Consider the following 24,412-nt stretch of genomic DNA (forward strand, 5'->3'; position numbering starts at 1 on the left):
GAATCACAAACTCCTCCAAGTCTCAAATGGGCATCAAGCCCCCCTCCCAGAGGGATACTCACAAGCCCCAACTTTTCACTACAATTTCTATAATAAAATAAGGCATCTTTATTTAAAAATATCAAATAGTACAGAAAAAAAGAATTAAAATTTAAATAAAAAAGTAAAATCTCCCCTGCCTCCCCGTTCTCTGACACTTTCTGAACACATACAAGAATATATGTTCACCTAGTTTCTTCTTTTCTTTTTTCTAGATAGATGAAATTACACACAGGCTGTCCTTATACCTGCTTTTTTAAAAATTAACACTGTTTGCGGACACCCTTCCGGTTTAGAATGAATAGACCACCTGCATTCTTTGTCACTGTTGCAAAATTTTTCAGGCCATGGATGCCCCACATTTTTTACCCAACTGATGAGCATTTTGCTTGTTCCCAATTTCCTGCTGCCTCTGAAACTGTGTCTGTATGCGTCTTTGTGCCCTTGGGCAAATACAACTGGAGGATAAATCCCAGGCAGTGGAATTGCTGGATCAGAGGATATGCACACTGACATTTTGATAAAACCTGTCAACTTGCTTTCTGACAAGGTGATACTAATTTGTACACATGAAGTTTGCAGACAATTTCAGGGATCCCCTAGGAGTGAAGAACATCTAAATCATGAAAGCATTTTTGTTTGGTAGCTGTCTGCCCGCCCCCATCTCATATTTTGCAGAAAGGTCTCTTCCAGATACACACTGGGTGTGGGTTCCCCCATGTGTCTAGTCCTCCCTTCTGAGTCAGTGGAGACATTCCCTAGGTTCTGCCATGTCTCTGGCCTATTTCTTGTGTCTCCTGGGAGCACCTCTGCCCAGCCTGGGGGTTACAGGTCGCCCTCCCCCCCTGTCTCCAGGGCAGCGGCTATTTGGGGAGAGCATCCTGGGGCTGACACAGGGCTCCGTGTCTGACCTGCTGTCCCGACCAAAACCCTGGCACAAGCTGAGCCTGAAGGGGCGGGAGCCCTTTGTGCGCATGCAGCTGTGGCTCAATGACCCCCACAATGTGGAGAAGCTGAGGGACATGAAGAAGCTGGAGAAAAAAGGTAAGCACTGGGTAAACTCAGGGTCCCAGATAAACCCAGATAAACTCAGGGTCCCAGTGAGTCCAGTCTCAGTCTGGTGTGGGGCTGCAAGAAATAGCAATTCCACAGAATATAACTGCAAGCCATTAAAACATTTACTACTTTTCCCCTGAAAATTCCAATAGCCCATCTCTCAGCATCCTTCCCCACACCGACAGCTACTCCAAAATCTTTTGTATATTCCGCAAAACCCCCTTTCTCTCTGATCCCTCCATCCTCTGCATCACCTCCCTATTGTATTACCTCCTTTGCCCATTACCCAGCTCCTACACAACAAAGCACAGAATTGACCCAGCAAACAAGAATCCTCCCTTGTGGAAGTGGACAAGAAATTGCAGATTCTTACATGGTCTAATATTATTTTATATCCCTGAAAAAATGAGCTGACATTGAGTACCTGTTTGTGCCCTCCCAGTCTCATGCTGTGAATAAGGGATTCCTGGATCTTAAAAAGCTCAGGGTCCAGTTGGGAAATAAGATACAAGGAGTTGGAAAGTCATCATCCAGGGCGCCAAGGCAGTTCATGATGAGGGCCCAGGGTCAAGCCAAGCTGTAAGCGGCACATGGAGCAGGGCCGAGTCCGGCTGTTGGCATCAGACAGCTGTACCGTTGAGAACTTGTCCTGCCACTTCCTGGCTGTGTGACCTTGGGCAAGTTACTTCCCTTCTCTGTGCCTCATTCTACTTCATCTGAAAGTAAGAGTCACAGCATCTACCTCAGGGCATTGCTGTGAGGATTAAGTGAGACGCTAATGCCTTACTTCCTCCATTCTGAGGTGTGCCTTTTTTCCCCTACATTTTGACAATTTGAGGCTGAGATGCATCATGCAATTACTGTGTTCGTTTAAAATTAATGTCCTGCCCCTGCCCCCAACAAAAGTAGTGAAATTCAGGGACACTTCTGACAATCAAGAGAATGCTCCAGAGCACCCTTTTTCGAGCACTTCCTTCCTGTCTGTGAGGCGAACCTTCTACATATGTTAACAATTAGAGTGCTAATGACCAGGTGTGGGTAGGCGAGCGCGTCTCGCTCGGAGGAAGTGAAAGGAGAGTAAGGAGAAAAGGCTGAGACTGCGTGGGGGTCCCAACGTTTGGGGCATGGAGGGCTTTGAGGACCGCTAGCTGATGCTTGGTTCAGCTCGGGTAGCAATGGGCCTCTGGTCGGCCGCTCTCAGCCCTCCCCCACTCCCTCCCCCACCCGCCCGCCCGCCCCAGCCTACCTGAAGCGCAGGTACGGCCTCATCAGCACCGGCTCAGACAGTGAGTCTCCAGCCACCCGCTCCGAGTGCCCCAGCCCCTGCCTGCAGCCCCAGGACCTGAGCCTCCTGCAAATCAAGAAGCCGCGAGTAGTGCTGGCCCCTGAGGAGAAGGAGGCGCTGAGAAAGGCCTACCAGCTGGAGCCTTACCCCTCCCAGCAGACCATAGAGCTCCTCTCCTTCCAGCTCAACCTCAAGACCAACACCGTCATCAACTGGTTCCACAACTACAGGTAGGGATACTGAGTGGGTGGCCACTGGGAGGGTGGGAAGGGGTCTCAGCCGGGCCCCCTTCCCTGTCCCGGGGCCTGGAGGGAGCCCAGCGTGGCCTCTGGGAGATAAGAGGACCATATTGCTTTATAACATAGGCAGACCTGGATCTATTGATAAATCCCAGCTCAACCATTTCCAGCTGTGAGGCCTGGGCAAGGGACTTCACCTCCCTGAGCGTCAAGTCTTCTAACTTATAAAATGGGAACCATAATGGGATCTACTTCATATAGTTGTCCTGAGGATTTGATGGGCCAACGTATTTACATAAAATACCTGGCACACAGTTTGTGGTAGGTGTTGACATTATTATTGTCACTGTCTTTATTATGACTTCACCCAGCTTGCTCCGCGTCTATGAAGGGACAGGGAATGGTGTTTGGGGCACAGGCCTGAGGAACCTTAACTACCCACTGAACCTTGTGTCAGAGCCCCGATTTGGGGCTCTTGGCCGCTCCCACTCCTAAGGCCAAAGGAAACCCCTGTGGCAGCCCCTCGGGCACCATCCACCTCAGGGAATGGGTGATTCCTATTTCTATGGTGCCTTCTCCCACTCACCAGGCCCTAGTCTTAGGAGTAGCTGACCTGAGGTGGGCTGGGCTGCCCGGGAATTTAGTCCCGGCGCTGGCTGAGGGCATTGACTGGCTGAGTCCAGCAGTTTCCAAGGAGACCGCAGAAGGGCTTCCTGAGAGCCCTGCAGAGAAGGGTTGATGGGATTTCGAGGACCATCTCTGAGGCACTCCCCACCAAGCCTGTTGAGCAAGAAATGTCTCTGGTGCCTCTGTAGTGCCAGAGAGGAGAGTCTCTTGACCCCCAAGAGAGAAGAGGAAGGAGGAGCCTGGAAGGGTGGAATGCCTGAAGTCTCTCTCCACAGCCCAGGCATGGGCATCACACAGACCTGAGTTCAAGTCCCACCTTGGCTGTGTGTTATTGAGCAAATCACTGTACCTTTCTGAGTCTCATCCCTATTTTACAGATAAGGAACCTAATACTTAACCCCACAGTGCTGAATTGAGGATCAAATGAAACACTTCAAGCGTACATAACTTGGTAAAATATTGCATATTATCCTGCTCAGACCCAGAGCCTGCCAAACAGCAAATGACATAGGTCCTTAAAGCCTCATGCCCTCCTTCCCTCCCAGGGGACATTCTCTCCCCTCTTGTTTCCCACAGGAACTGAGCCCTCCATTATTATTCAATGTACTCATTCAATAAATATTTGCCATGTATGCACAGTGAGCTAGGGTCAGGAGATACAGGGGTTTAAAGCTATCATCCCTGCCCTAGGGAGCTTAAAATCACAAACCAGATAATTTTGCAACAACCTAATAAAATCTGTAAAACAGGAATGAATACGGGGCTGAGGGAAAAGGGAATTCTACCTAGGGAAAACTTTATAGAGAGGTGGCCTTTGAGCTGGGCTTTGAATGAGCAGAGAGAATTCCACTCCTAAAAGAAACCACTCTCAAAGAGTTCTAATTGTAGAAGAATACATTACTTCATTTAGTAAATGTTTATTGAGCACCAACTCTGTACCAAGCACCAAAGAGAACAAGACAAAGTCCTTGCCCTTAGCACCTCTTACAGACCAGCAGGGAAGGTCACTATTAAATGAGTACTTATATTAATGTATCATTACAACCTTCAGTGAGCTCTAGGAAAGGTGAACAATAGGATGTTTTCAGAAAAAATTACCAGATTTGCTATAGATTTGGGAGTCAGGAATTGAAGAAAAAGACTAATTTTTACTATGGTGTAAATGACTATTAGCCTCATATTTATACTTGATCTACAGTTTGGAAGCTATAATGACAGAGGCTCAAGCATTGAGCCATCCCAAAACACCCTCAGATCCCACCTTACCGGAAACGACTAGTGCTTCCCCTGGTCCCAGCAGCTTTTCCCTCTAGAGGGGACTGAAGGAGATGACAGAATCTCCTGGAAGGTGGGCAAGGCCACCTTTGTGGAGGGATTAGGGACTGAGAGAGAGAAGTGAACCAGATCACCCTTCACAGTCCCTCCAGGCTCAGGATCCTGGGATGAGGCCCCATCCCCCACCTGGGCAGGGAGCCAGGGAGGCAGGAGAGTGTAGCCGGACTGCTGGGTTCAGGGCCCAACTGCACTACTTGCTGGCTGTGTGACCGTAGCAGTCGCAGTGCCTCTTTGAGCCTTGTAATCTTTGTCAGTGGGAGTGAGACTAGTATCCTGCTCATAAGGTTATTATGAAAAATAAATGAAATAACCTGCAAAAGTGCTTGGCCCCGTACCTGGTACATGATAAGCACCCATCATTATGATGTTTATAATTAAACTTTATAAATGTGAGTATTATTTATCAGTAACATGTACTTTATTATTAATATTATAAATAATGGTATTAATATATGATGTCATTAATAAAAAAGGGCAGAGGGCTACAGCATTGAAGATAGATGCTGAGGAAGCCCTGTCGCTCTATGACCTTGGACGAGTGATTTGACCTCTCTGGACCTCATGCTATTAGGAAAATAGTTAATGGAGTTAGACTCATTCCTATCATTTCCTGCTGTAAAACATAATATATAAGTTTCCCTCTGACAACAGGGAGGCCATTGAAGTGAAGAGAGGATGGGTTCTGGACTGGAGTTCAGGGTTCCCAGCTTCTGGTCCCAGCTCTGCCTCTGTGTGCCTTGGTGACCCAGACAAGTTATTCTGTGTGCCTCAGTTTCCCCTTCGGGGCTGATGTCTAAGAGTCCCTCCAGGAAAGAAGCAGGGGGTTATTGGCACAAACTAGATCTGGGTTTGACTTTGAAAAATGCTCTAAAACAACGCTGTCCAATAGAAATACAGTGAAAGCCACATATATAATATAAAATTTTCTAGTAACCACATTAAAAATAAAAAGAAACAGATGAAATTAATGTAATAGTATATTTTATTTAGCTCAGTATATACAGATATAACCATTTCAACATGTAATCAGTATAAAAACTTTAATAATGAGAGAGCCACATGTGACCAGTGGCCACTGCACTGGACAGCACAGGTCTAGATTGTGAGCTTTGGGATCCAACAATCCTGAGTTCAAGTCCTGGTTCTGCCACTTACTGGCTGTGAAACCTGGGGCAAGTCATTCAACATCTCTGAGCCTTGTTTCCTCCTCTATGAAGTGGGATGATAATAGCACCCACCTTGCAGAGCTGTTGAGAGGACTTACTAAGATGCTGCATGTGGAGACGCTTATGCCTAGTGGGCCCCCAGGGAAGTGGGTGGGGTCAGAAGGCCACTCATGTGATTTGACTCCAGGGTTAGGCGGTCCCCGTCCAGCCCCTTGCTCACCGCCGTCTCTGCCCCAGGTCCCGGATGCGCCGGGAGATGTTGGTGGAGGGGACCCAAGAGGAACCAGATCTCGACCCCAGTGGGGGTCCTGGCATCCTACCGCCAGGCCACTCCCACCCAGACCCCACTCCACAGAGCCCCAACTCTGAGGCTGAGGACCAAAAGCCTACTGTGAAGGAACTAAAGCTTCAGGAGGGTCCCGAGGAGAGCATCACACCCCTGACCACCCAGGACAAGACGCAAGTGAGGATTAAACAGGAACAGACTGAGGATGCTGAGGAAGAGGCCGGCAGCCAGGACTCAAAGGAGCTGGACAAAGGCCAAGTTTCCCCCAGAGAGGTGCATCCTGACCCTCTGGGTAACGACGGACTCCCAAAAGCAGCCCCTGGGCTCCTTCTTCCAGGCGGGGCCACCCCAGCCTGCCCCTCGCTACAGCCCCTCCAGGAGAGCGAGGGCGGGGAGTGGCTACACCCGGACCCTCTAAGTTTTAAGTCGGCCTCGGAGTCCTCACGCTGCAGCTTAGAGGTGTCACTGAACTCACCCTCAGCTGCCTCCTCGCCGGGCCTCATGATGTCTGTGTCACCTGTTCCTTCCTCTTCAGCCCCCATCTCCCCATCCCCACCCGGCACCCTCCCTGCCAAAGCGCCGAGTGCCAGCCCCACTGCCGACGCAACCGGGGCCTTGCACCCCAGCACCAAGGTGAACCCCAACTTGCAGCGGCGGCATGAGAAGATGGCCAACCTGAACAGCATCATCTACCGGCTGGAGAGGGCTGCCAATCGCGAGGAGGTCCTGGAGTGGGAGTTCTAAAGGTGGGGGCAAGGGGCTCGCCGCGGGGGCCACCTTCCCTCTCACTCAGGGCGGGGTAAGGAAGGGAGGAGCTCAGCCATCAAAACGTGGACCGCAGTGTCGCGCCGCTTGACAGTTTTGGTTGTGATCCCGGTTCCGTGAAGTCGTGAGTGAGCAGGTGAGGCGGGTGCCTCTGCTTCCCCTTTTCAGCAGCCCCTGCCCCGGGGATCACCCCCTTCTCCACTCTGGCCCCTCTACAGGAGGCAGAAGCAAAGTGGCGCCACATTTTTCCCCCGGAAACTCCAAACTCTTTTAGAAAAGTAAATATTTATAGACCTCTTTTAGATATTTTAATAAAGGATCCTTTGGAATTTATTCCCAGCTGATGCTGTTTTGATATTACAGAGAGTTATGAAATCAGGATACCGTCACAACTGTTGCGAAGTATACACTGAAGTTGTGTCATTTTTGCCACTAGATGAGATTAAAAGGAGACAGTTGTTCAAAGCCATCACAAAACACTATAAGACTGACCAAAATTCAGATAACCTTTGAACCACGGTTTTTTCCCATGTCTGTCTGTGAGACACAGTCCATTGCTACTGCCCTTCCAGAAACCATGCTGAAAAGAGAAAGTCCAGAAGACTCTAAATGAAAACCTTGATGCCGTTGAGGATGTGTTTCATTCTGGTGGTCTGTCATGCAACCTTGATGACACAGAATGTCCCATGCCGCTGTAAATGTTGTAGAGGTGTGGGCTGTGGCCGACCATCCTATCTGAGATGTAACATGGTACAAAACAAACTGCTTACACTCCCTGTTTTCAGAAACCTGTGGACCGCAGGGGGTAGACAATCCATCTCGTCCGTCTGTAGACAAGATGTGGTTCCGAATCCTTTGGAAAGCCAGGTATGGGGGTAGGTGATTAGAGGGTGGCGCTCGAACCAGAGTGACCCCATCCCCCAGCCTGAATCGTGGCCACAGTGCAGGAAGTTTCCCCACTGGCTTTCCAGAGCAAGACTGGCCGCCATCTTCCTCTCTTTGTGTTTTAAGAAAATAACAGCGTTGGTCATCCCACAAACACCCAGCTCAGCACCCGGCACCAAGAAGTAGATTCATCCAACTAGAGACCCCAGCTCCCCTTCTCATCATCATCTTTCTCAAGTTGACCCTGATGCTTTCTGGAAAGCGTCTGCACCTCCAGGTTTATGCAGAATGAAGTTAAAAGGTTGAGTTCACCTCAGCATGACCACCATATCCCTGTCTCAAGTCCAACTTCCTGCCTTCTAACACATGACCTTTTTGAGAACAAAGACTCAACCCCTCAACTCAAAGAAGCCCACCCTCCAGTGTCTTCATCACCCTGGTTTTTAGGGGAAGAGTTCCCAATTTGGATGGAACAGCCACCATATTGGTTGTTGAATCTCTCCTGTTATTATTTCTTTTACTTTTTCAAACTCTGTGGGAAGGTTGAGTTGGGTGACTTCCCAGCTGAATCCAGAATGACGATGAAAAGGTGGTCATAATCGGTGCCAACCCAGTACCAGGGGGAAAGATGGCTGACAGGGGTTTCAAGGATGCAGCGAACATTTTGAAACCCAGGCCAGCAAAATCCAGTGACCAGAAGGGGTCATTTGAGGGGTGTTCCAGAAATCTCAACTCTCATGCACCCAGCCCAGGCTGCAGTCTCCACACCAATCAATGAGGAACAATGCAAACCCTGCAGGAAAACCTCCTTTTCCATACACCCAGGCTATGCATTGAAGAGTTTTCCACTGTATACATTTTTATCCAGATGAAGGTATTTTTATATTTTGACAATAGGAAACAGTGACCAATTTTCAGAGTAATCAAATCTGGAACAAACGAAACATCTCATTTTAGCCACCCTGTCCCAATTAAGGCAACCGTGGGGGACACACCACTTTTTACTGTTGAAACCCACACAGCGTTGAAATCCAGGCTTACATGCAGACTGCAATCCTTAGAGGACTAAATCTGGCTTTTGTGTGACGGGATTTGATTAAGCACTTAGTATAGTCTTTTGAACACGGAAATCCTGTTGTACTTAAAGCTAGCAGACCTGTGAACAACTTTGTCAGGTTCACGTCCTATAACGGTAAACACAGAACAAAAACCCACAAGACTGTTTCTATGAGAGATTGATGAACTTTGTTTAAATTAAAAAAAAAAAAAAAAAGGAACACGTTCTGTAATAAATGCGTCGCTCAATACAGAATTGTATAATAACATCTGCGTGTCCTGCTTGCTTTGTTCTGGATCTGTGGGTACAAATTGGGGGTCAGATCTGGCCCTTAGGTGTTTTACGGTACTTTTAAAAACTGGTTTTTAAATTCATTTGCCACCATGAAAATATGGGGGCTTGTCACATAAAAAATCGTGATTTTCTTGTATTAATATATTCTTTTTTTATTTTTATTTAATATTGGAGTACAGCTGATTAGCAACGTTGTGTTAGTTTCAGGTGTACAGCAAAGTGATTCAGTTATACATGTACATGTATCTATTCTTTTTCAAATTCTTTTCCCATGTAGGTTATTACAGACCAGAGTTCCCTGTGCTATACAGTAGGTCCTTGTTGGTTATCTAGTTTAAATTTGCAGTGTGTACATATCAATCCCAAACTCCCAATCTACCCCTCCCCCCCATCCTTCCCCCTCTGGTAACTGTAAGTTTGTTCTCTACGTCTATGAGTCTGTTTCTGTTTTGTAAATGAGTTCAACTGTATGATTTTTTTAGATTCCGCACATAAGTGATGTTATATGACATGTCTTTCTCTGTCTGACTTCACTTAGTATGATCATCTCCAGTTCCATCCATGTTGCTGCAAATGGCATCATTTCATTCTTTGTTATGGCTGAGTAATATTCCATTGTATACATGTACCACATCTTCTTTATCCATTCATCTGTCAATGGGCATTTAGGTTGCTTCCATGTCTTGGCTGTTGTAAACACTGCTGCAGTGAACACTGGGGTGCATGTATCCTTTCAAACCGTGTTTTTCACCGGATATATGTCCAGGAGTGGGCTAGATCATGTGGTAGCTCTATTTTTAGTTTCTTAAGGAACCTCCATACTGTTCTCCATGGTGGCTGTATGAATTTACATTCCCACCAGCAGTGTAGGAGGGTTCCCTTTTCTCCACACCCTCTCCAGCATTTATTGTTTGTAGACTTTTGGATGATGGCCATTCTGCTGGTGTGAGGTGATATCTCATTGTAGTTTTGATTTACATTTCTCTAATAATTAGCGACGTTGAGCATCTTTTCATGTGCCTCTTGGCCATCTGTATGTCTTCTTTGGAGAAATGTCTATTTAGGTCTTCTGCCCATTTTTTGATCGGGTTGTTTGTTTTTTTGATATTGAGCTGCATGAGCTGTTTGTAAATTTTGGAGATTAATCCCTTGTCAGTAGCATCGTTTGCACATATTTTCTCCCATTCTGTGGGTTGTCTTTTCGTTTTGTTTATGGTTTCCTTTTCTGTGCAAAAGAATTTGAGTTTAATTTGGTCCCATTTGTTGTTGTTTTTTTTTTAATTTCCATTACTCTAGGAGACGAATCGAAAAAGATACTGCTGCGATTATGTCAAAGAGTGTTTTCTCTAAGAGTTTTATAGTATCCAGTCTTACATTTAGGTCTTTAATCCATTTTGAGTTTATTTTTGTGTATGGCGTTAAAGAATGTTCTAATTTCATTAAAAATCTTGATTACTGGCTTCACTGGAAAACAGTAAGATCTGGCCACACAGGGCCCAAATTCCAACATGACAGCAGGTAGCTGGGGAGTGGCCCTCCCCGTTAGGACATGTGCCCATGATTTGCCTCTGTCTGCACCTGTACCACCTGCCCAGGTCCTGTGGGCATCTCGGTTGGTGACTGTGCTGTGGGCTCCAACAAAGGAAGATGGAAGGATTGGAATACACATTCCACTCACTGCAGAAGGTGGAAGCTGGTTAGACTCTGGGGTCTAGATCTGAGGAGCTGAGACTGTGCCCTGCCCCAATCGGGGGCCACAGGCTGTGGCCCTAAGACCAGCCAGTTTACAAGCTGTGCCCACCTCGGTGGAGTGTGTGAGTGGCGGGTGCCTCTAGACTCCTGATGGAAAAGTGCCAAGAGGGGCTTTCTGATGACCAACACAGCAGCACCCCTTTCCCAGCTGTATAACGAGGGCCTCAGTCTCCCCATCTGTAAAATGGGGGTATCACAGCAGCCAACTCAAAGGGTCATTATCAGGAATGATGATGCATGTAAAACACATAAGACAGTGTGTGGCACATAAGGGCTCAGTGTTCCGTACTGTTTTCATGAGTGGGGGTTGGGTTCCTTCAACCCATGATGGTGAGTCTCTCTGTGTATCAAGCTGCAGGAGGTTTGTTTTTTCTTGACCAATAATGTCAAGAGAGTTCCCTAAGTGGCATTAAACATTATTCACCCGTGAGCGAAGGGCACGTGGCATCCCAAGACAGACCTTTTCCTCTTTGTCTGGAAACCTTCTGATCACCCCAGTTTTTCCACACGTCCTTGCGGTGGGAATGAAATGATGAGTGAACTCCTCCTTGGTTAGGGTAACTAATTGCTCCAAAGTAAAGCCAAAGACAGGCGTTTTGGACACTTGGTTTGCAGCTCTGGAGGTCAGAAGTCAGAAATCCTCAGGATGTGGCCGCGGGTTGTAGGTGGGGGCAGGAGTGGAGCAGGAAGCCTCATCTGACACACACAAGTCACCTAAGAACCTGTAGAAGTAGATGCCCCCTGGGCTCTGGGAACCAAAGCTCCCTCTGGACCATTAGCTTTGGTGTTGACATTGTGTCTGCAGTCGCTGTCCATCTGGAGTGGAAAATGCAGCAAAAACACAGAAATGTGGAATTCTGAACTAGGGACCATGGGGGAGCAAGAGTGGAGAGACCAGAGAGGAATGAGAAGGCAGGGGAGGCCTTACAGGCAGAGGCAGGTTTAGATCAAGGAACAGAAGGGAGGAGAGAGCTGAGCTGGGGGCAATTTGGCGACTGTTCATCCAGGTAATAAGTATAGATTGAGTACCTGCTGTGTGCTCAGTGCTTCAGTGGTGGAAACACCACAAGAGTGTGAATAAGGGGGATCCCGGAAGGCTTCCTGGAGGAGGAGGCATCTCAGCTGACACCTGAAAGACAGTAGGATTTAGAGAATCATAAGAGGAGAGCAGAAGGAATAGCTGGCAAGACATGGGACAGGGACAAGGACATGGGGAAACAAATCCAAAGGAGGCTAGAATTTGAGGTGCAGGGAGGAAGAGGGACAAGGGCTAGATCCTGAAGCCCCCTGGGGCATGGTGGGAAATAGGCCTTTCTCCTGAGGGCACTGGGGAGCCATGGGTGGTATGAGGCAGGGGGTTGCTGTGGTCAGACTTGCACTTCCAGGAGGTTAGGAGGTTCCATCTGCCTGAGGAGACGGCAGACCAAAGGAGAGTGGCCGGGCCCACTCCCAGTGCAGGCCCTGACCTCAGGCTTCTGCGGTCCTTGCTTCCCACCCCTGCCCTCCTTTTCTTCCTAATTATGCTGCTCGCATCGGGCCAGCAGCCCCATCTCCCATCATCTCCTGGGGAATGAAAAAGCTAGACCTCACCTGGCTGACTGGCCCATGACCGCTGGCATGACTATCCTAGAAATCACTCTAAAGGACAGACCTCCATAGCTAAAGCACAGGGCGTGTGTTGCTTTGCAGGTACCCAGGAGGCTGGAGCCACCTCTCAAAACCCCAGAGCAGTAGAGATGGGGCAGGGACCACCCTGACTACCTTGGCCAACAATGAGAGGGATAAAACAGTTGATCTCTTTAATGGTCTGTGACCTTCTCCAGCCCCCTGGGGTATAGTTATTAAAAACAATAGCTTTGAACTCATCCTGGCCTGGGTTTGACTCTCTACTATTAGGTAACCTGAGGACCCTTTAATGAGATTCAGTTCCCTTATCTGTAAAATGGACATGTATTTGTCCATTCTACCTGTATTTGTTGTCTATTACTGTATAACAACCCCAAACTTAGTGGCTTAAAACAATAAACATTTATCTCAAAATCTCTGTAGGTCAGGAATTTGGGAGTGGCTTGACTGGGTGGCTCTGGCTCCTTGGTCTCTCATGAGGTTACAGTTAAGCTGTCAGCCATGGCTACAGTCATCTGAAGGCTGTTCTGGGGCTGGAGAACCCACTTCCAAGAAGGCACACTTAGATGGTGGATGAGCAGGTGCTGGCTGTTGGCTGGGCATTTCAGTTCCTCTGCAAGTGGCCCTCTCCATGGGGCTGCTTGAGCATCCTTACAACATGGCAGCTAAGAGTGAGCAAGGCAGAGGCTGTGGTGTCTTCTATACCCTAGATTTGGAAGCCCCACTGTTGCTTCCACAGTATCCTCTTGGCTACACAGGTTTGCCGTTATTCAGTGTGGGAAGGGACTTCACAAGGGTGTGTACCCCAGGAGGCAAGGATCATCAGGGAGGCTGGCTACCACACTGCCTTATAAGTTTCCTTGAAGATTAAATGAGCATTTCTTAAGCTATGGTTCTAAAATCCCTTGTTTCCTACTCAAAATGCAGATTCCTGGATCCTGCTCCAACCTCCTGACCAAAATTCCTGGAGCCAGAGCCCAGGAATCTGTATTTTAAGAACTATCCCCCCCACCCCAACCAGGTGACTCAGACATCATAGGTCTCAGTAAATGGGAGGCAGTTCTAATTCATTCTGCTTCGTTTGGCCTCACTGTGTGTGCCAGGCCCTACGAAGGATGCTGGTGCAACAGGAGAGCATAGGAGTACAGAACAAACGTTCACTGGGTGTCTTGGTGTAGTCGGCAACTGTTGGGTTGAAAGAAATTGTGATCCACTTAAAGATGTGCAAACCGTTTATTTGAAGATCCAGAGTAAACCTTGTGAAACCCAAAGGCAGGAAATTCAACCAGGCTTCGGAACACTGCAGTCTATCTTGAGCCGTTTGTTCTCTCTCTAAGGCCGCCTCATACCCAACTTAGTCTGTCCATCCATACACCCCCCCAACACCCACTCCCCGCTGATTCAAAATTCCCTGGACCCTGATTGGCTCAGCTTGTGTCTCGGGACCAACTCCTGCCCAAGCAGCTGTGGTCAGGGAGGGTAGAATCACGTGAGCTGAATGGGCACGGGAGGCAATTTTTGACATACCTGTGCCGGGCACTGTGCCAGGCCTTGGGGGCACATGGGAGGCAGACTTGTCCCTGCTCTCAAGGAGCTGCAGTCTAGGGGGCCTACTTGTGCCACCCCAGGATTTCTTGGCCCCATAGCTAGAGAAACAATGACCATAGTGCCCCTGAACGATGAAGAGAGGGCAGTGGCAGCAGCCCCGGTGCCCAAGTGCTTTCAGAGCTGCACCTGGCAAGAACAGACAGAGCCGTGGCCCCAAGCACGGGGAGACCAAGCCGAGGCAGCTCTGACCCCTCTGTCAGGAGCGGGCAACTGTTTTGAAACCCTAAGTGGAAAACAGCTCACGGGCCCAGTCCTCATCAGAAAATGCGAAGCCTGCAGCTGGGCTTAAGCGGTTTATTGTTTTACTGCCCTGGAGGAGTTATTTTGAATGCTGCGACTTTAGAAGTTGGGACAAGTAGCAGGGCCTTTTCCATAACAAAGTTTGTGTAAGGTGAGGTAAGGTGATCTGGGGAGGGATTGCGTGAGGGGGGAGTGGACAGTTGGCACCAGATCTAGCCAGAGTAGAGACAAAACAGCCCTGTTGAGGAACATACAAGATACTGAGCCACAAGTGGGGGAGGCAGAGAGTGCTATTCTTTCAATATTTGTCCCACTCGGAAGAGGAGAGAGGAAGGCATCCATGGAGAGGATGAGGAAAACAGTGGCCCTTCTACTGTGCTAGAGAATCCCACTCTAGCCCAAACCTTCACCCCAGTGAGCTGACAACAGCCCTGTCTGTGGCTGGCTACCCAGAGCCATGCTCCTTAAAGGTAACAGCTGCAGTCACTCAAGCTTATGTGTTAGGAAGCCTCTGACTGCAAATAACAAAAAAAGTCCCCCTCGAAGCTTTACACATTTATTACCTCAAACAACAAGACTTCCAGAAGAAGGGCGGGTTCTCAGGTCCATTGATGCAGCAGGTCAAGGATATTTTCCAGTGTGTGCCTAACTCAGCAGGGGATGTTTTCCTTAACATGGCCTACTTCAGGATCACAAGATGGCTACCATGGCTCCAGGCTTCAGACATAGCTTACTTCAGAGCTCTTCATTGTGTCTCTTTTTAGAAGCAAGAATGCCCTTCTACTCTTATCTGTCAGGCACAGATAGACACATATATATATATATATATATATTTTTTTTTTTTTTCTTTTTTCTTTTTTTTTGGCTGCAGCTTGCGGGAATCCTAGTTCCCTGACCAGGGATCAAACCCGGGCCCTCGGCACTGAACGCACAGAGTCCCAGCCCCTGGACCACTGGAGAATTCCCTGTATATATCTTTTTTTTAATATGAGTTTCAGGTGCACAGCATTAATAATTCGACATCTATATACACTAAAAGTGACCACCACCACAAATCTAGTTGTCATCCATCACCATACAGTTGACCCCCTTCACTCATCTCACCCACCCCCAACACACAGCCATCTTTAGCAGGTCAAGTTTAGCCAGTCCCTGAATATCAAATGGGAGTAGCACAACTGACAGAATTTGACTAATCATTTAGCGTGGCTGGATGTTGGGCAGTGAGCCCATTACTTCTGGCCTAATTGCCCTCCTTGAGGTTCTCATCCCCTACCCCAAGTGGCTTCTCAGAATATTCCTTCTGAACACATACAGTATCCTCCAAACACTGTTCGAGTGAAGACAACTTCCTCAACTTTGTCACACTCCTGGGATGCTGTGGTCTTCCTCAGGCTCATGGCCCGAACACCTCCCCAGGGTCAAGAGGAAACACTGTTAGCAGGTGGACACACAACACTGACTTGTCACCCCTCCCCGTTTCATTCCTCAGAAGCCAGGCAGGTGAGGGCTCACCTGTGACCCTCCCTCTTGGGGCTGCCTCTCCGGCTATTTCCCCCATTCTGTGCCTCAGGCCTTGCAGTGGCCGCGGTCACAAATGCCACGGGCAGCATCCTGACTCAGCCTATGTGGGGAGGCACTTCCCCAACCCCGTCTATCAGCTGGGGTCCCAGGAGAGGTGGAAGGAATTACTCAGCATGTACTGTTTGCTCACGAGTAATGTGATTCCCTGACCTTGGTATTTTTCTCACTCTTTGAACTTGTTCTGCAGACCAAGGACTGTAGGTTGCTCATCCTAAGCCACATTTTCCTGAATGTGCATGATTTTTCCAGGCTGGCAAGAGACATGTGACCAAGCTCTGGATCCACATCAAGAGGACCTAGGGCCTAGTCTATCATACTAGATGACCTTGGGCCAGCCCCTTCCCATCTGTAAACCTTCCATTAGCCCAGCAAACACACTTGAGGCTGAGATAACAGATATACATCATAAATACTGCCACCATCCGCCCTTTGCTCACAGCAGACATCACTAATCAATCACAGGATATTTCCCTCTGAACTAGCATTGGTGCCAGAATCCTCCTCACTCCAGGCCCAGAGGCAGCCACCAGGAACTGATCAGTGAGAAGAGCCAAATTTTGGCTTTTCCCTTTGGCATCCCTCCCAATTGTCAGGCCTTCAGCCCACAGTTGACTTTTTATCCTCATCTTTACCCCTGCCTTCTCTCCCCTCTGAAAAGGAACTTTGGGACTCCATTTCCTCATATTCCTCTCAAAGACTCTGCCTTTTCCCACAGGATTCCAGAGGTTTATGTCCCTGCTCTGACACTTTTCAGCTGTGTGAACTTGGAAGATTTCTTAACCCCTCTGAGCCTCAGTTTCCTCATCTGTAAAAGGGGGCCAGTATCTGCCATAGAGGTTGTAAGAATGTGCCTGACAGAGCATCAGGGAGCACTCAGCACACTCTAGCCGCTTCTCTTGTAGGGCCTGCCCCTGGCTCTGCCAGGCAAATCAATCCAGGACTTTGATGGGGGAAAAGAATGATATAACCAGCCATTACTTGACAAACCTTTGTTTATTTTATTTTAGCCTTTATATCCCTCTCCCAGGCTGCCTGATTATCTCTCCCCAGCCCATCTCTGGAGGTAGCCTGACCGCAGGTTGTGCTTTGGGGGTGGGTGGGAGGAGATTGTACCTTTAGTGCTTGTAAACCTACACCAGGACTGGGGCCAACACCTCACCACACCAGCTAGGTCTGGCCAGGACATGGGCACTGGGCAGTTCCTAACACCCCCTGAGACCCAAAGCCTGTGGACAAGAGCTGCCATCCCCATCCCCACCACTGAGGACTTGGGGAAGAGGGGCATGGAAAGCGTACCAAGACCCCCAGAGCACCTGCAGGAGAGCAGGGCTTGCCAGGGAGAAGGCAAAGAACCAGGTGAGATTCTTGAGGTTCCTGTGTCTCCAGCCAAGGCTCCTTGCCCTCTCCCTGGGGGCAGTGCCAACTATCCCCGCCCCCCCTCACTGGCCAAACCCAGAACCAGGCACCCTATCCCTTCCCACCAGCCAACAAGGAACAAAAGCAGTGAAAACACCAAGCTTTGTTGCTAGGAAAAAAAACACCCTAAGTATTTAAATTAAACCTGAAGCTCCAGTCAACTGAGCCAGCAGTGAGCTGGTGATTGCAGACACACAGACAGCTCCCCATTCTTCCCCAAGGTCCAAGGTCTCCAAAGGCAGCAGGAAGCGGCTAAGGGCCGAGTCTGTCTGTCACCAAGAGGGAGCCTCAGGGGAAATAAAGATTAGGGCAGGGGTGTCCTCAGGGGGTCCCAATTTGGGGGCACTGAGGACTGTAAACATGACCCAGCTTGAGGGCCAGGGGTGTCCCAGCCCCCCGAGATTCTCCCTGAAGAACGACCACTGTAGTGAGTGAAAAACAAGTTGGTCTCGAAGCAAAGCGAAACCTGGTCTCCCTCTTGGAATATTGTGGGCGAGAAGGGGGCTGAGTCTGTGAGCTCAGAGAGGGGCTGTGATGGAGGGAGAGGGTTCTGGAAGCCAAATACGGCTTTGCAGCTGCTTCTTTGCCCCTGTCAGATTGGCACCTGGGCCCTTTCTGGGCCGTGAATCAGCTCATGGCCCCTCCTCCCTAGGGGAACCTGCTGGAAAGTCAGCTCAGGCCACAGCTGCCCAGTCCAGGACTGGACGAGGTCAGGCGAGCTCCCGAGAGGCCCCGCCCCAGGCTGGCTCTGGGAAAAGACAGAGGATGTGGCTAAGCAGTGCTGGGAGAGCGTGAGGGCTGCCACAGGAGCACAGATGTGGCCCGAAGCCAGAGGGCCGCTACGGTCCCAGGAGCACCACCTCGAGGCCTGGCTGAGGCCCCAAGGGAAAGTGCTGCCTCGGCCTCACTCCGGGCCGGGAGCCCCGGGGACCCGGCCATCCCACGGTGCTGGGCACACATGAAAGCCCACGTTTATGGAGGCAGGCAGGCAGGCGGCAGCCAGGCAGCTCCTCCGGCGGGTCTTGGAGCCACAGGGTCAGGCCCAGGTGTGGTGTAGCCCAGCCCAGCCTCCTGTCCGCGTGAGGCCCAGTCTGGAGCCTCTGGACCAGCGCTGACTGGGCATGTGCCTTCCAGGCCACAGATCCTCACAGGTCCCAGCTGCCCCAGTGGATGCCTGTTGCCAGCAACAAGCCTCAGCTAGGTGATTCGGGACAGGCGATGGAGGCACCTGCAGGGCTGGGTTGGGGGCTACAGTTCCCACAAAACCAGCCCTCCGGCTGCTTGAGGATCACCCAGGGCCTGGATTCTCCTGAGGATCAGGCACGATGGCCTCCTCAAGGCTGGGCTTTCTCTGAATGACAGAGGTCCCAAAGCACCCCTCAGAACCCAGCATCTTCTCCGAGCCTGAGTCCCCGAGAGAAGACCAGGCAGGGACCTCAGGCCTTACGCCGACTGCAACCGCCCTCAGGACCAGGTCCCCGTGTCTCAGGGCTGGGCCTGTCAGAGCAGGGCCTGGGGCTGGAGTGGCACCAGAACCATGACCAGTGCTGGCCTCAAGGCTGGCCTTGACCGCTTCCTCTTGGTTCCGGCCCTCAGCCCCATCCTCAGGGCTGGGCCTGGCTGCGGAGCCACTGGCCCCTCAGCGCCCTGACCTCCTGCCCGTACCACTCGTGCAGCTGGGCGAAGGAGGCCGAGTCGAGAGGCCCGTTGGGCGCCGAGGCCCGCCGGCGGGGCGGCAGTGGCGGGGGCTCGGGGCCGGGCCGGGGGCTGGGGGCGGCGGGCGTCTCCGAGCTCCACACGGCACAGCCGTTCTCTTTGGGCGGGAGCGCGCGGGGTCGGCGGGGCGGGGCTGGGCCGCCGCCTGCGCGCACGGCTGCCAGCTGCCGCTCCAGCTCGCGCACCACCAACCGCAGGTAGTCGAAGCTGGCCCGCGACAGCGCCTTCACCCAGCCCTCCATGGCGGCCTGGCTCTCGGCCGCCAGCACGTAGGTGCGGGCCCGGGCCCCAGCGAAGCGCACGGCGAAGGCGAACTCCTCGGCCGCCTCCACCAGCTCCACAGTGCAGCCCTCCAGGATGATGACGCCCACGGGCTCACGGCTGGCCGCGTCCTCGAAGTAGAAGAGCATGTTGCCGCGCAGCACAAACCAGCGGCGGTGGTAGGCCGCATGCCGGCCGCCCTTCTTGTACAGGAAGCCCGCGTTGTCGGCCGGGGCGTCGCAGGTGGCGTAGAAGGCCAGGCTGCGCTCGTTCAGCTTCATGGCGGCGGGGCCTGGGGGCTCGGGACCTGTCCCCACCGGGGTGGCAGTTATTCACGCAGCCACCGCCTCGGGTGATCTCACACCACCCTCGGCTGCCACAGCACTCATCACCCCCGTTTCACAGATGAGGAAACTGAGGCTCAAGGACTAGAAGCAGCCTGCCCAGACTCACACAACTCTTCAGGAGCACGGCCAGGACTCGAACCCGGGTCTGACTGGCCCCAGAAGCCAGGCTGGTAACTCTCCTGCTGTCCTACCTCCCCCAAATAATGTTGAGGATTCCTAGGGCATGCCAAGCATTTTATATATGTTATCTCATTTAATCGCAAAACAAACCTTAGGTGGCAGGGACTAGCATTACCCCCCGACGGGGAAACAAAGTTCAGAGAGGTTAGTCACTGGCCCAAGGCCAAAAAGCAAGTTGGGCTGAGCTGAAATTCAAACCCAGGCCTCATTTCAGCTGCTGCTGTTTCCATCATCCCCAGGTTCCAGACCAGCTGACCTTTTGTGGTCAGGTTCCAGCTCTGCTGATTTCATAACTTAGCTTTGATTTGCGGGTCCATGAAACAGGGATAAATAGAACCTATTTCAGAGGACTGTAGGGACTTCATTCATCAAACATTTATTAAGCACCTACTGTGTTCCAGGCACTGTTCTAGGCACTAGCAGTAAACAAGATGGAGAGGGTTGCTGTGCTCTTGGTGCTGATGTGCTAGTGGCAGGTGAAGGGAGCAGACAATTAACAAACAGATAGAGTACATTATCTGTACTTTAACAGATAAAGGCCACATGGTCTTAAGCGGTCTGGAAAATATAAGACAGGGAGGGGGTAAGGAGTGTTAAGGACAAAAGGAGTGTTTGATCTTAAAGGGGGGGGGTCGGTGTCAAGAAAGGTTGTACTGAGAAGGCGCCATTTGAGCAGAGACCTGAAGGAGGTGAGGGAGGGAGCCCCTGGGACATGCCAAGCAGAGGGAATAGCAAGTGCAAGGCCCTGAGGTAGGAACCTGCTAGTGTGCTTGAGGAGGTTGGTGAGGCTGGAGCAGAGTGAGGAAGGGGAGAGGTGGGTGATGCAGTCACAGTGGCAGAAAAGACTGTTACGAAATAATCCAGATAAAGGGCCCAGGGCTTGGCCCACACTTACAGGGAGGGGCTGGGGGGAGAGCATTGTGCACCCATTTGAAGTAGAGGAATCTAACTCTATGCACTTGGCCACAGTGATTTTACCACTTTCCTCCAAGGAGTATATGATGAGGGAAACACTGGCCAGGTAGGACTCAGGTGGCACATGGGTCCCCAAGGTGGCTACACCCTCCCTTTGGGTTTTCCATGGCCACTCTGCAAATGTACCTTGTGTTCCTGCTTCAAAATCTCACTCTATATAGGACATTGGCCACATTGTTCAAGAAGCAAAGTATATAAAGTCGCTGGAATGCAGTGGGTGCTCAGTTAATGTTCATTCCCCAACCTGGGCAGTGCTTAGGACCTGGAGTAATGAGATATGGGTGGTGCCTCTCCAGGGAGCAGCTAGCCACAGTGGGGCCCAGACAGGCAACCTGACCCAGGGCGGAGGAGGCAATTGCTCCCAACCCAATCCACCTCATCTCACCAGCCTACGCAGTCAAGAAAGGCTTCCTGGAAGAAGCAACATGAGCCGTGATTTAGTGCCTGTCCTGACCTAGCAGCTGACCTGACCAAGGCCACAACCCCTGAAGACTCAGGGTGTTTAATCTCTGCTCTACGTCCCTGAGCTGTGTGACTTCAGACATGGGCCTCCCCTCTCTGAGCCTCAGTTTCTCTGGAAAATGGGAGGGATTCCTCCCTACCCCCCCCAACAACTCCCATGTGGACCCCAGCCCCATTTCTCACAGGAACCACCCACCCTACTTGCCCCATTTCCCTCCTACCTCTCAGGCCACTGCTCACTTCCCTGCCCTCTGCTCAGTTCTGGTTTCGGCTTGCTCTTCTCTGGGTTCAAATGTCAGCTCTGTAGTGTCCAGGCTGTGTGACCCCGGGCAAGCTTTAAGCCTCTCTGGGCCTCTGCTTCCACATCTGTAAAATGGGATCATAACAGCACCTAAGTCGGGGTTGTTGTGACGATGACACAATGGCTACATAGAAGCCCTAAGCACGGTGCCAGGCATAGTACGTGCTTAGCTGTGGTAGCTGATGACATTCTTCTCAGCCTCTCCAAATGCTCCCCTCAGTGCTCTCTGTCTTGGCAAAAGGCCCTTGGTTTCCCCCCACCTCCACATCTGATCACTTATCAAGTCCACTTCATCCCCTCCCCACCTCTTCCAAATCAGTGGCCTCATCTCTGCTCACTGCCACCTCCATTCTAGGCCCCCCATCGTGGCTCGCCTGGACAGCTACAGTAGCTTCTTCATTGGTCTCCCTTCCTCCACCATTGCCCGTTCCTTGTCCGTGTTGTTCAGGGTAAGATCATAACTCCTTCCTAGGCCCCTCCCCTGGCCCCCCAGAGGACCCATCCCCCACAGAGGGATCCTATTAAAACTAAACCCTATCACACCCCTCCCCTACTTTAAACCCTCCCATGGCTCCCTACTTCTCTCAGTATAAAATTCATTCTTCCCCATGTCTTCCAAGTTCCCTTCCCCTATTTCTTTCCCCCTTGCTCACTCGGCTCCAGCCACCCTGGCCTCCTTGGTGTTCCTCAAACACCTGAGGGCCTTTGCCCTGGCTCTTCCCGCTACCTGGAATGCCTTCCCTGTATCTTCACATGGCCAACTCCTCATCCTTCAGTTTCAGCTTGACCATCACCTCCTCAAGGAGGAGGAGGTCTCTGTATACAAGAGACCCCCCTAGTCACTCTCCCATACCTCCGCCGGAAATTACCTGGGTCATTTTTGCTGCTCTAGGAGGGCGGAGGTTCTCTGTCTGAATTCCAGTGCCTGGCATGTAGTTGGTGCTCAAAAACCTGTAAAATGAACCAAACAGTTACCTACGTAAACCTTTCAACAGCCCCATGAGGAGTCTTTTCCCCATCCCACATTCATGGATGTGGAAACTGAGACACAGAGAGCTTAAGTAACTTGCCCAAAGGTACAATTCTGTGCCTAGAATCTCATGCTCTAGGCAACCAGCCCAAAGGGGCTGATCTTGGAGTCTCACCACCCATTAAGGCCAAAGGAAGAGCAATTTCCCTCACACTCAGCAGCTCCCCTCCACGCAGCCACCCCACCCTGAGCCCAAGGTCACCAGCCAGCACAGGACCCCTCTCTGCCCATGGCCCTGCCTCCTCCAGCCCAGCAAGAAAGGAGGGGAGGGCAGGAAGCAGCAAGGGCACAGTCTCCAGCCTCCGGGAGGGCCTGGTCCCCCGCTTATCTCGCCCTGCTCGTACACTTTTCCAAGAAGTTCAGAGTCCGCTGTGGGCACTGCTGCTAATACAACAGTCCCTGGCCAGGCAGGAAGCTGGCGGGGACCAACCCAGCCCCTCTCTGGTCTCAGAGCCAACTCGCCTCCTCCAGTCCAGGCTGGATGGGCCTTGAGAACACAGCCTCATCTACATTAACATCCATCCCTCTCAGAATTGAAAAGATTAATCCTGAAGAGAAATTTTGCAAAATGCTGAACAGGTAGTGAACACTCAATCAAGAAGCTGTCAAAAGGCAAACAGGGCTTCTCTGGTGGCGCAGTGGTTGAGAATCTGCCTGCCAATGCAGGGGACACGGGTTCGAGCCCTGGTCTGGGAAGATCCCACATGCCGCGGAGCAACTGGGCCTGTGAGCCACAATTACTGAGCCTGCGCGTCTAGAGCCTGTGCTCTGCAGAGAACAAGAGAGGCAGCGATAGTGAGAGGCCCGCGCACCGCGATGAAGAGTGGCCCCCGCTTGCCACAACTAGAGAAAGCCCTCGCACAAAAACGAAGACCCAACACAGCCATAAATAAATAAATAAATTTAAATAAATAAATTTAAAAAAAAGATTTATATATTTTTTTTAAAAAGGCAAATAATTAGCTCCAGGTCTCCAAGGACACAGACTGCCCAGAAACCAGGACTCTGGGGAAACTGAGGCATGGCATTTTGCCACTCATTTCAAGGAAAGAAGCCAGAACCACAGGTCCTGGAGTTGGATCCAGCTGCCACAAGTGTCCCCGAGCAGTGGGCATGTTTGGAGAGGGTGTGGCAGGTCCAGGCAGAAAAACATGTACTGAGAACCCTGAAGAGTTCCTGTCCAGGGCTGCCCTGGGCAGGGGCCACAAGGAAGCCAGGACCGCCATCCCAGGCCATTGCTCCTAGCTGCCCTCTATCCTTTTGTGTGTGGTGTTTTCCTTAAAGGACAGCCAGAGCCCTGGAAGAGGTGGTCAACGGCAGAATGTGGGAGCCAAGTGGAGCTTTAGTCCTCAGAGTTCCCGCAGCGGCGGAGGTCTTTTATGGGGCTGGAGGGTCATCGGCCAAGTTCGCCTCCTGGAGCTGGGGTCCCTGATGGGAAAAGTACCACTGGCGTGGAATCGCAAAATGGACATATCCCCAGCAGAGATCTCTCCAGACGACTGGGGGACCCCGAGGCCCATGGCGGCCCGAGCCCGGTCCCGCATACCCTCGCAGGTCAGCCCGAAAGTCCCCCCGCCAGTCCGGCCTTACCTCACGGCGCGGACTAGGGCGACGGCAGCAGTGGCAGGACAGGAGACGCGGAGCCGGGGAGCGGCCCGGCCATGGCCCGGGAACTGCTCGGTTGCGGCGGCGGCATCGGCGGTGCTTTGTCTCCCGGGCGGCCGAGCCGGCGCAGCCGCGGGAGAGCGCGGATCAGACGGAAGGAGGCGGGGGCAGCCGGACCGTCGGCGACCCACAAACTCGCCTCTTTAACCCTTCCCAACCAGCCCGAGCCGGATCCGCCCCCGCTTTCGTCCCCCGCTCCCGGATTGGACAACCCG

The 24,412-nt window shown here is 51.3% G+C and overlaps 2 protein-coding genes across 3 annotated transcripts in view; one reads left to right on the forward strand and one right to left on the reverse strand.

The window, feature by feature from the left end:
- The window catches only part of CUX2 (cut like homeobox 2), a 109,101-nt gene extending 99,156 nt beyond the window's left edge, over nucleotides 1–9,945 (forward strand). Inside the window, exons 19-21 of the mRNA XM_089894491.1 lie at nucleotides 895–1,083; nucleotides 2,337–2,610; nucleotides 5,985–9,945. Coding sequence (XP_089750617.1) covers nucleotides 895–1,083; nucleotides 2,337–2,610; nucleotides 5,985–6,777 — 1,256 coding nt within the window. The 3' untranslated portion in view covers nucleotides 6,778–9,945. The remainder of the gene's footprint in view (nucleotides 1–894; nucleotides 1,084–2,336; nucleotides 2,611–5,984) is intronic.
- PHETA1 (PH domain containing endocytic trafficking adaptor 1) lies at nucleotides 5,623–24,412 on the reverse strand. 2 transcript variants are annotated; one of them, XR_016387478.1, is made up of 5 exons: nucleotides 24,123–24,408; nucleotides 22,372–22,453; nucleotides 21,423–21,567; nucleotides 11,816–11,915; nucleotides 5,623–11,602 (listed from the first exon to the last, which is right to left on the reverse strand). XR_016387478.1 is itself a non-coding variant. In XM_022597943.2 (4 exons), exon 4 carries the CDS (start codon nucleotides 19,516–19,518, stop codon nucleotides 18,865–18,867), a length of 654 nt encoding a protein of 217 aa, XP_022453651.1. In that variant the 5' UTR covers nucleotides 19,519–19,544; nucleotides 21,423–21,567; nucleotides 22,372–22,453; nucleotides 24,123–24,412; the 3' UTR covers nucleotides 11,924–18,864. The 2 variants fall into 2 exon arrangements, 1 of the variants encoding a protein (XP_022453651.1); XM_022597943.2 differs by lacking the exons at nucleotides 5,623–11,602; nucleotides 11,816–11,915 and adding an exon at nucleotides 11,924–19,544 and having other exon boundaries at nucleotides 24,123–24,412.

This window comes from Delphinapterus leucas, chromosome 14, assembly GCF_059928025.1.
Source record: "Delphinapterus leucas isolate spDelLeu-1000000601 "Yukka" chromosome 14, BTC_Dleu_Yukka2, whole genome shotgun sequence".
Taxonomy (NCBI): Eukaryota; Metazoa; Chordata; class Mammalia; order Artiodactyla; family Monodontidae; genus Delphinapterus; species Delphinapterus leucas.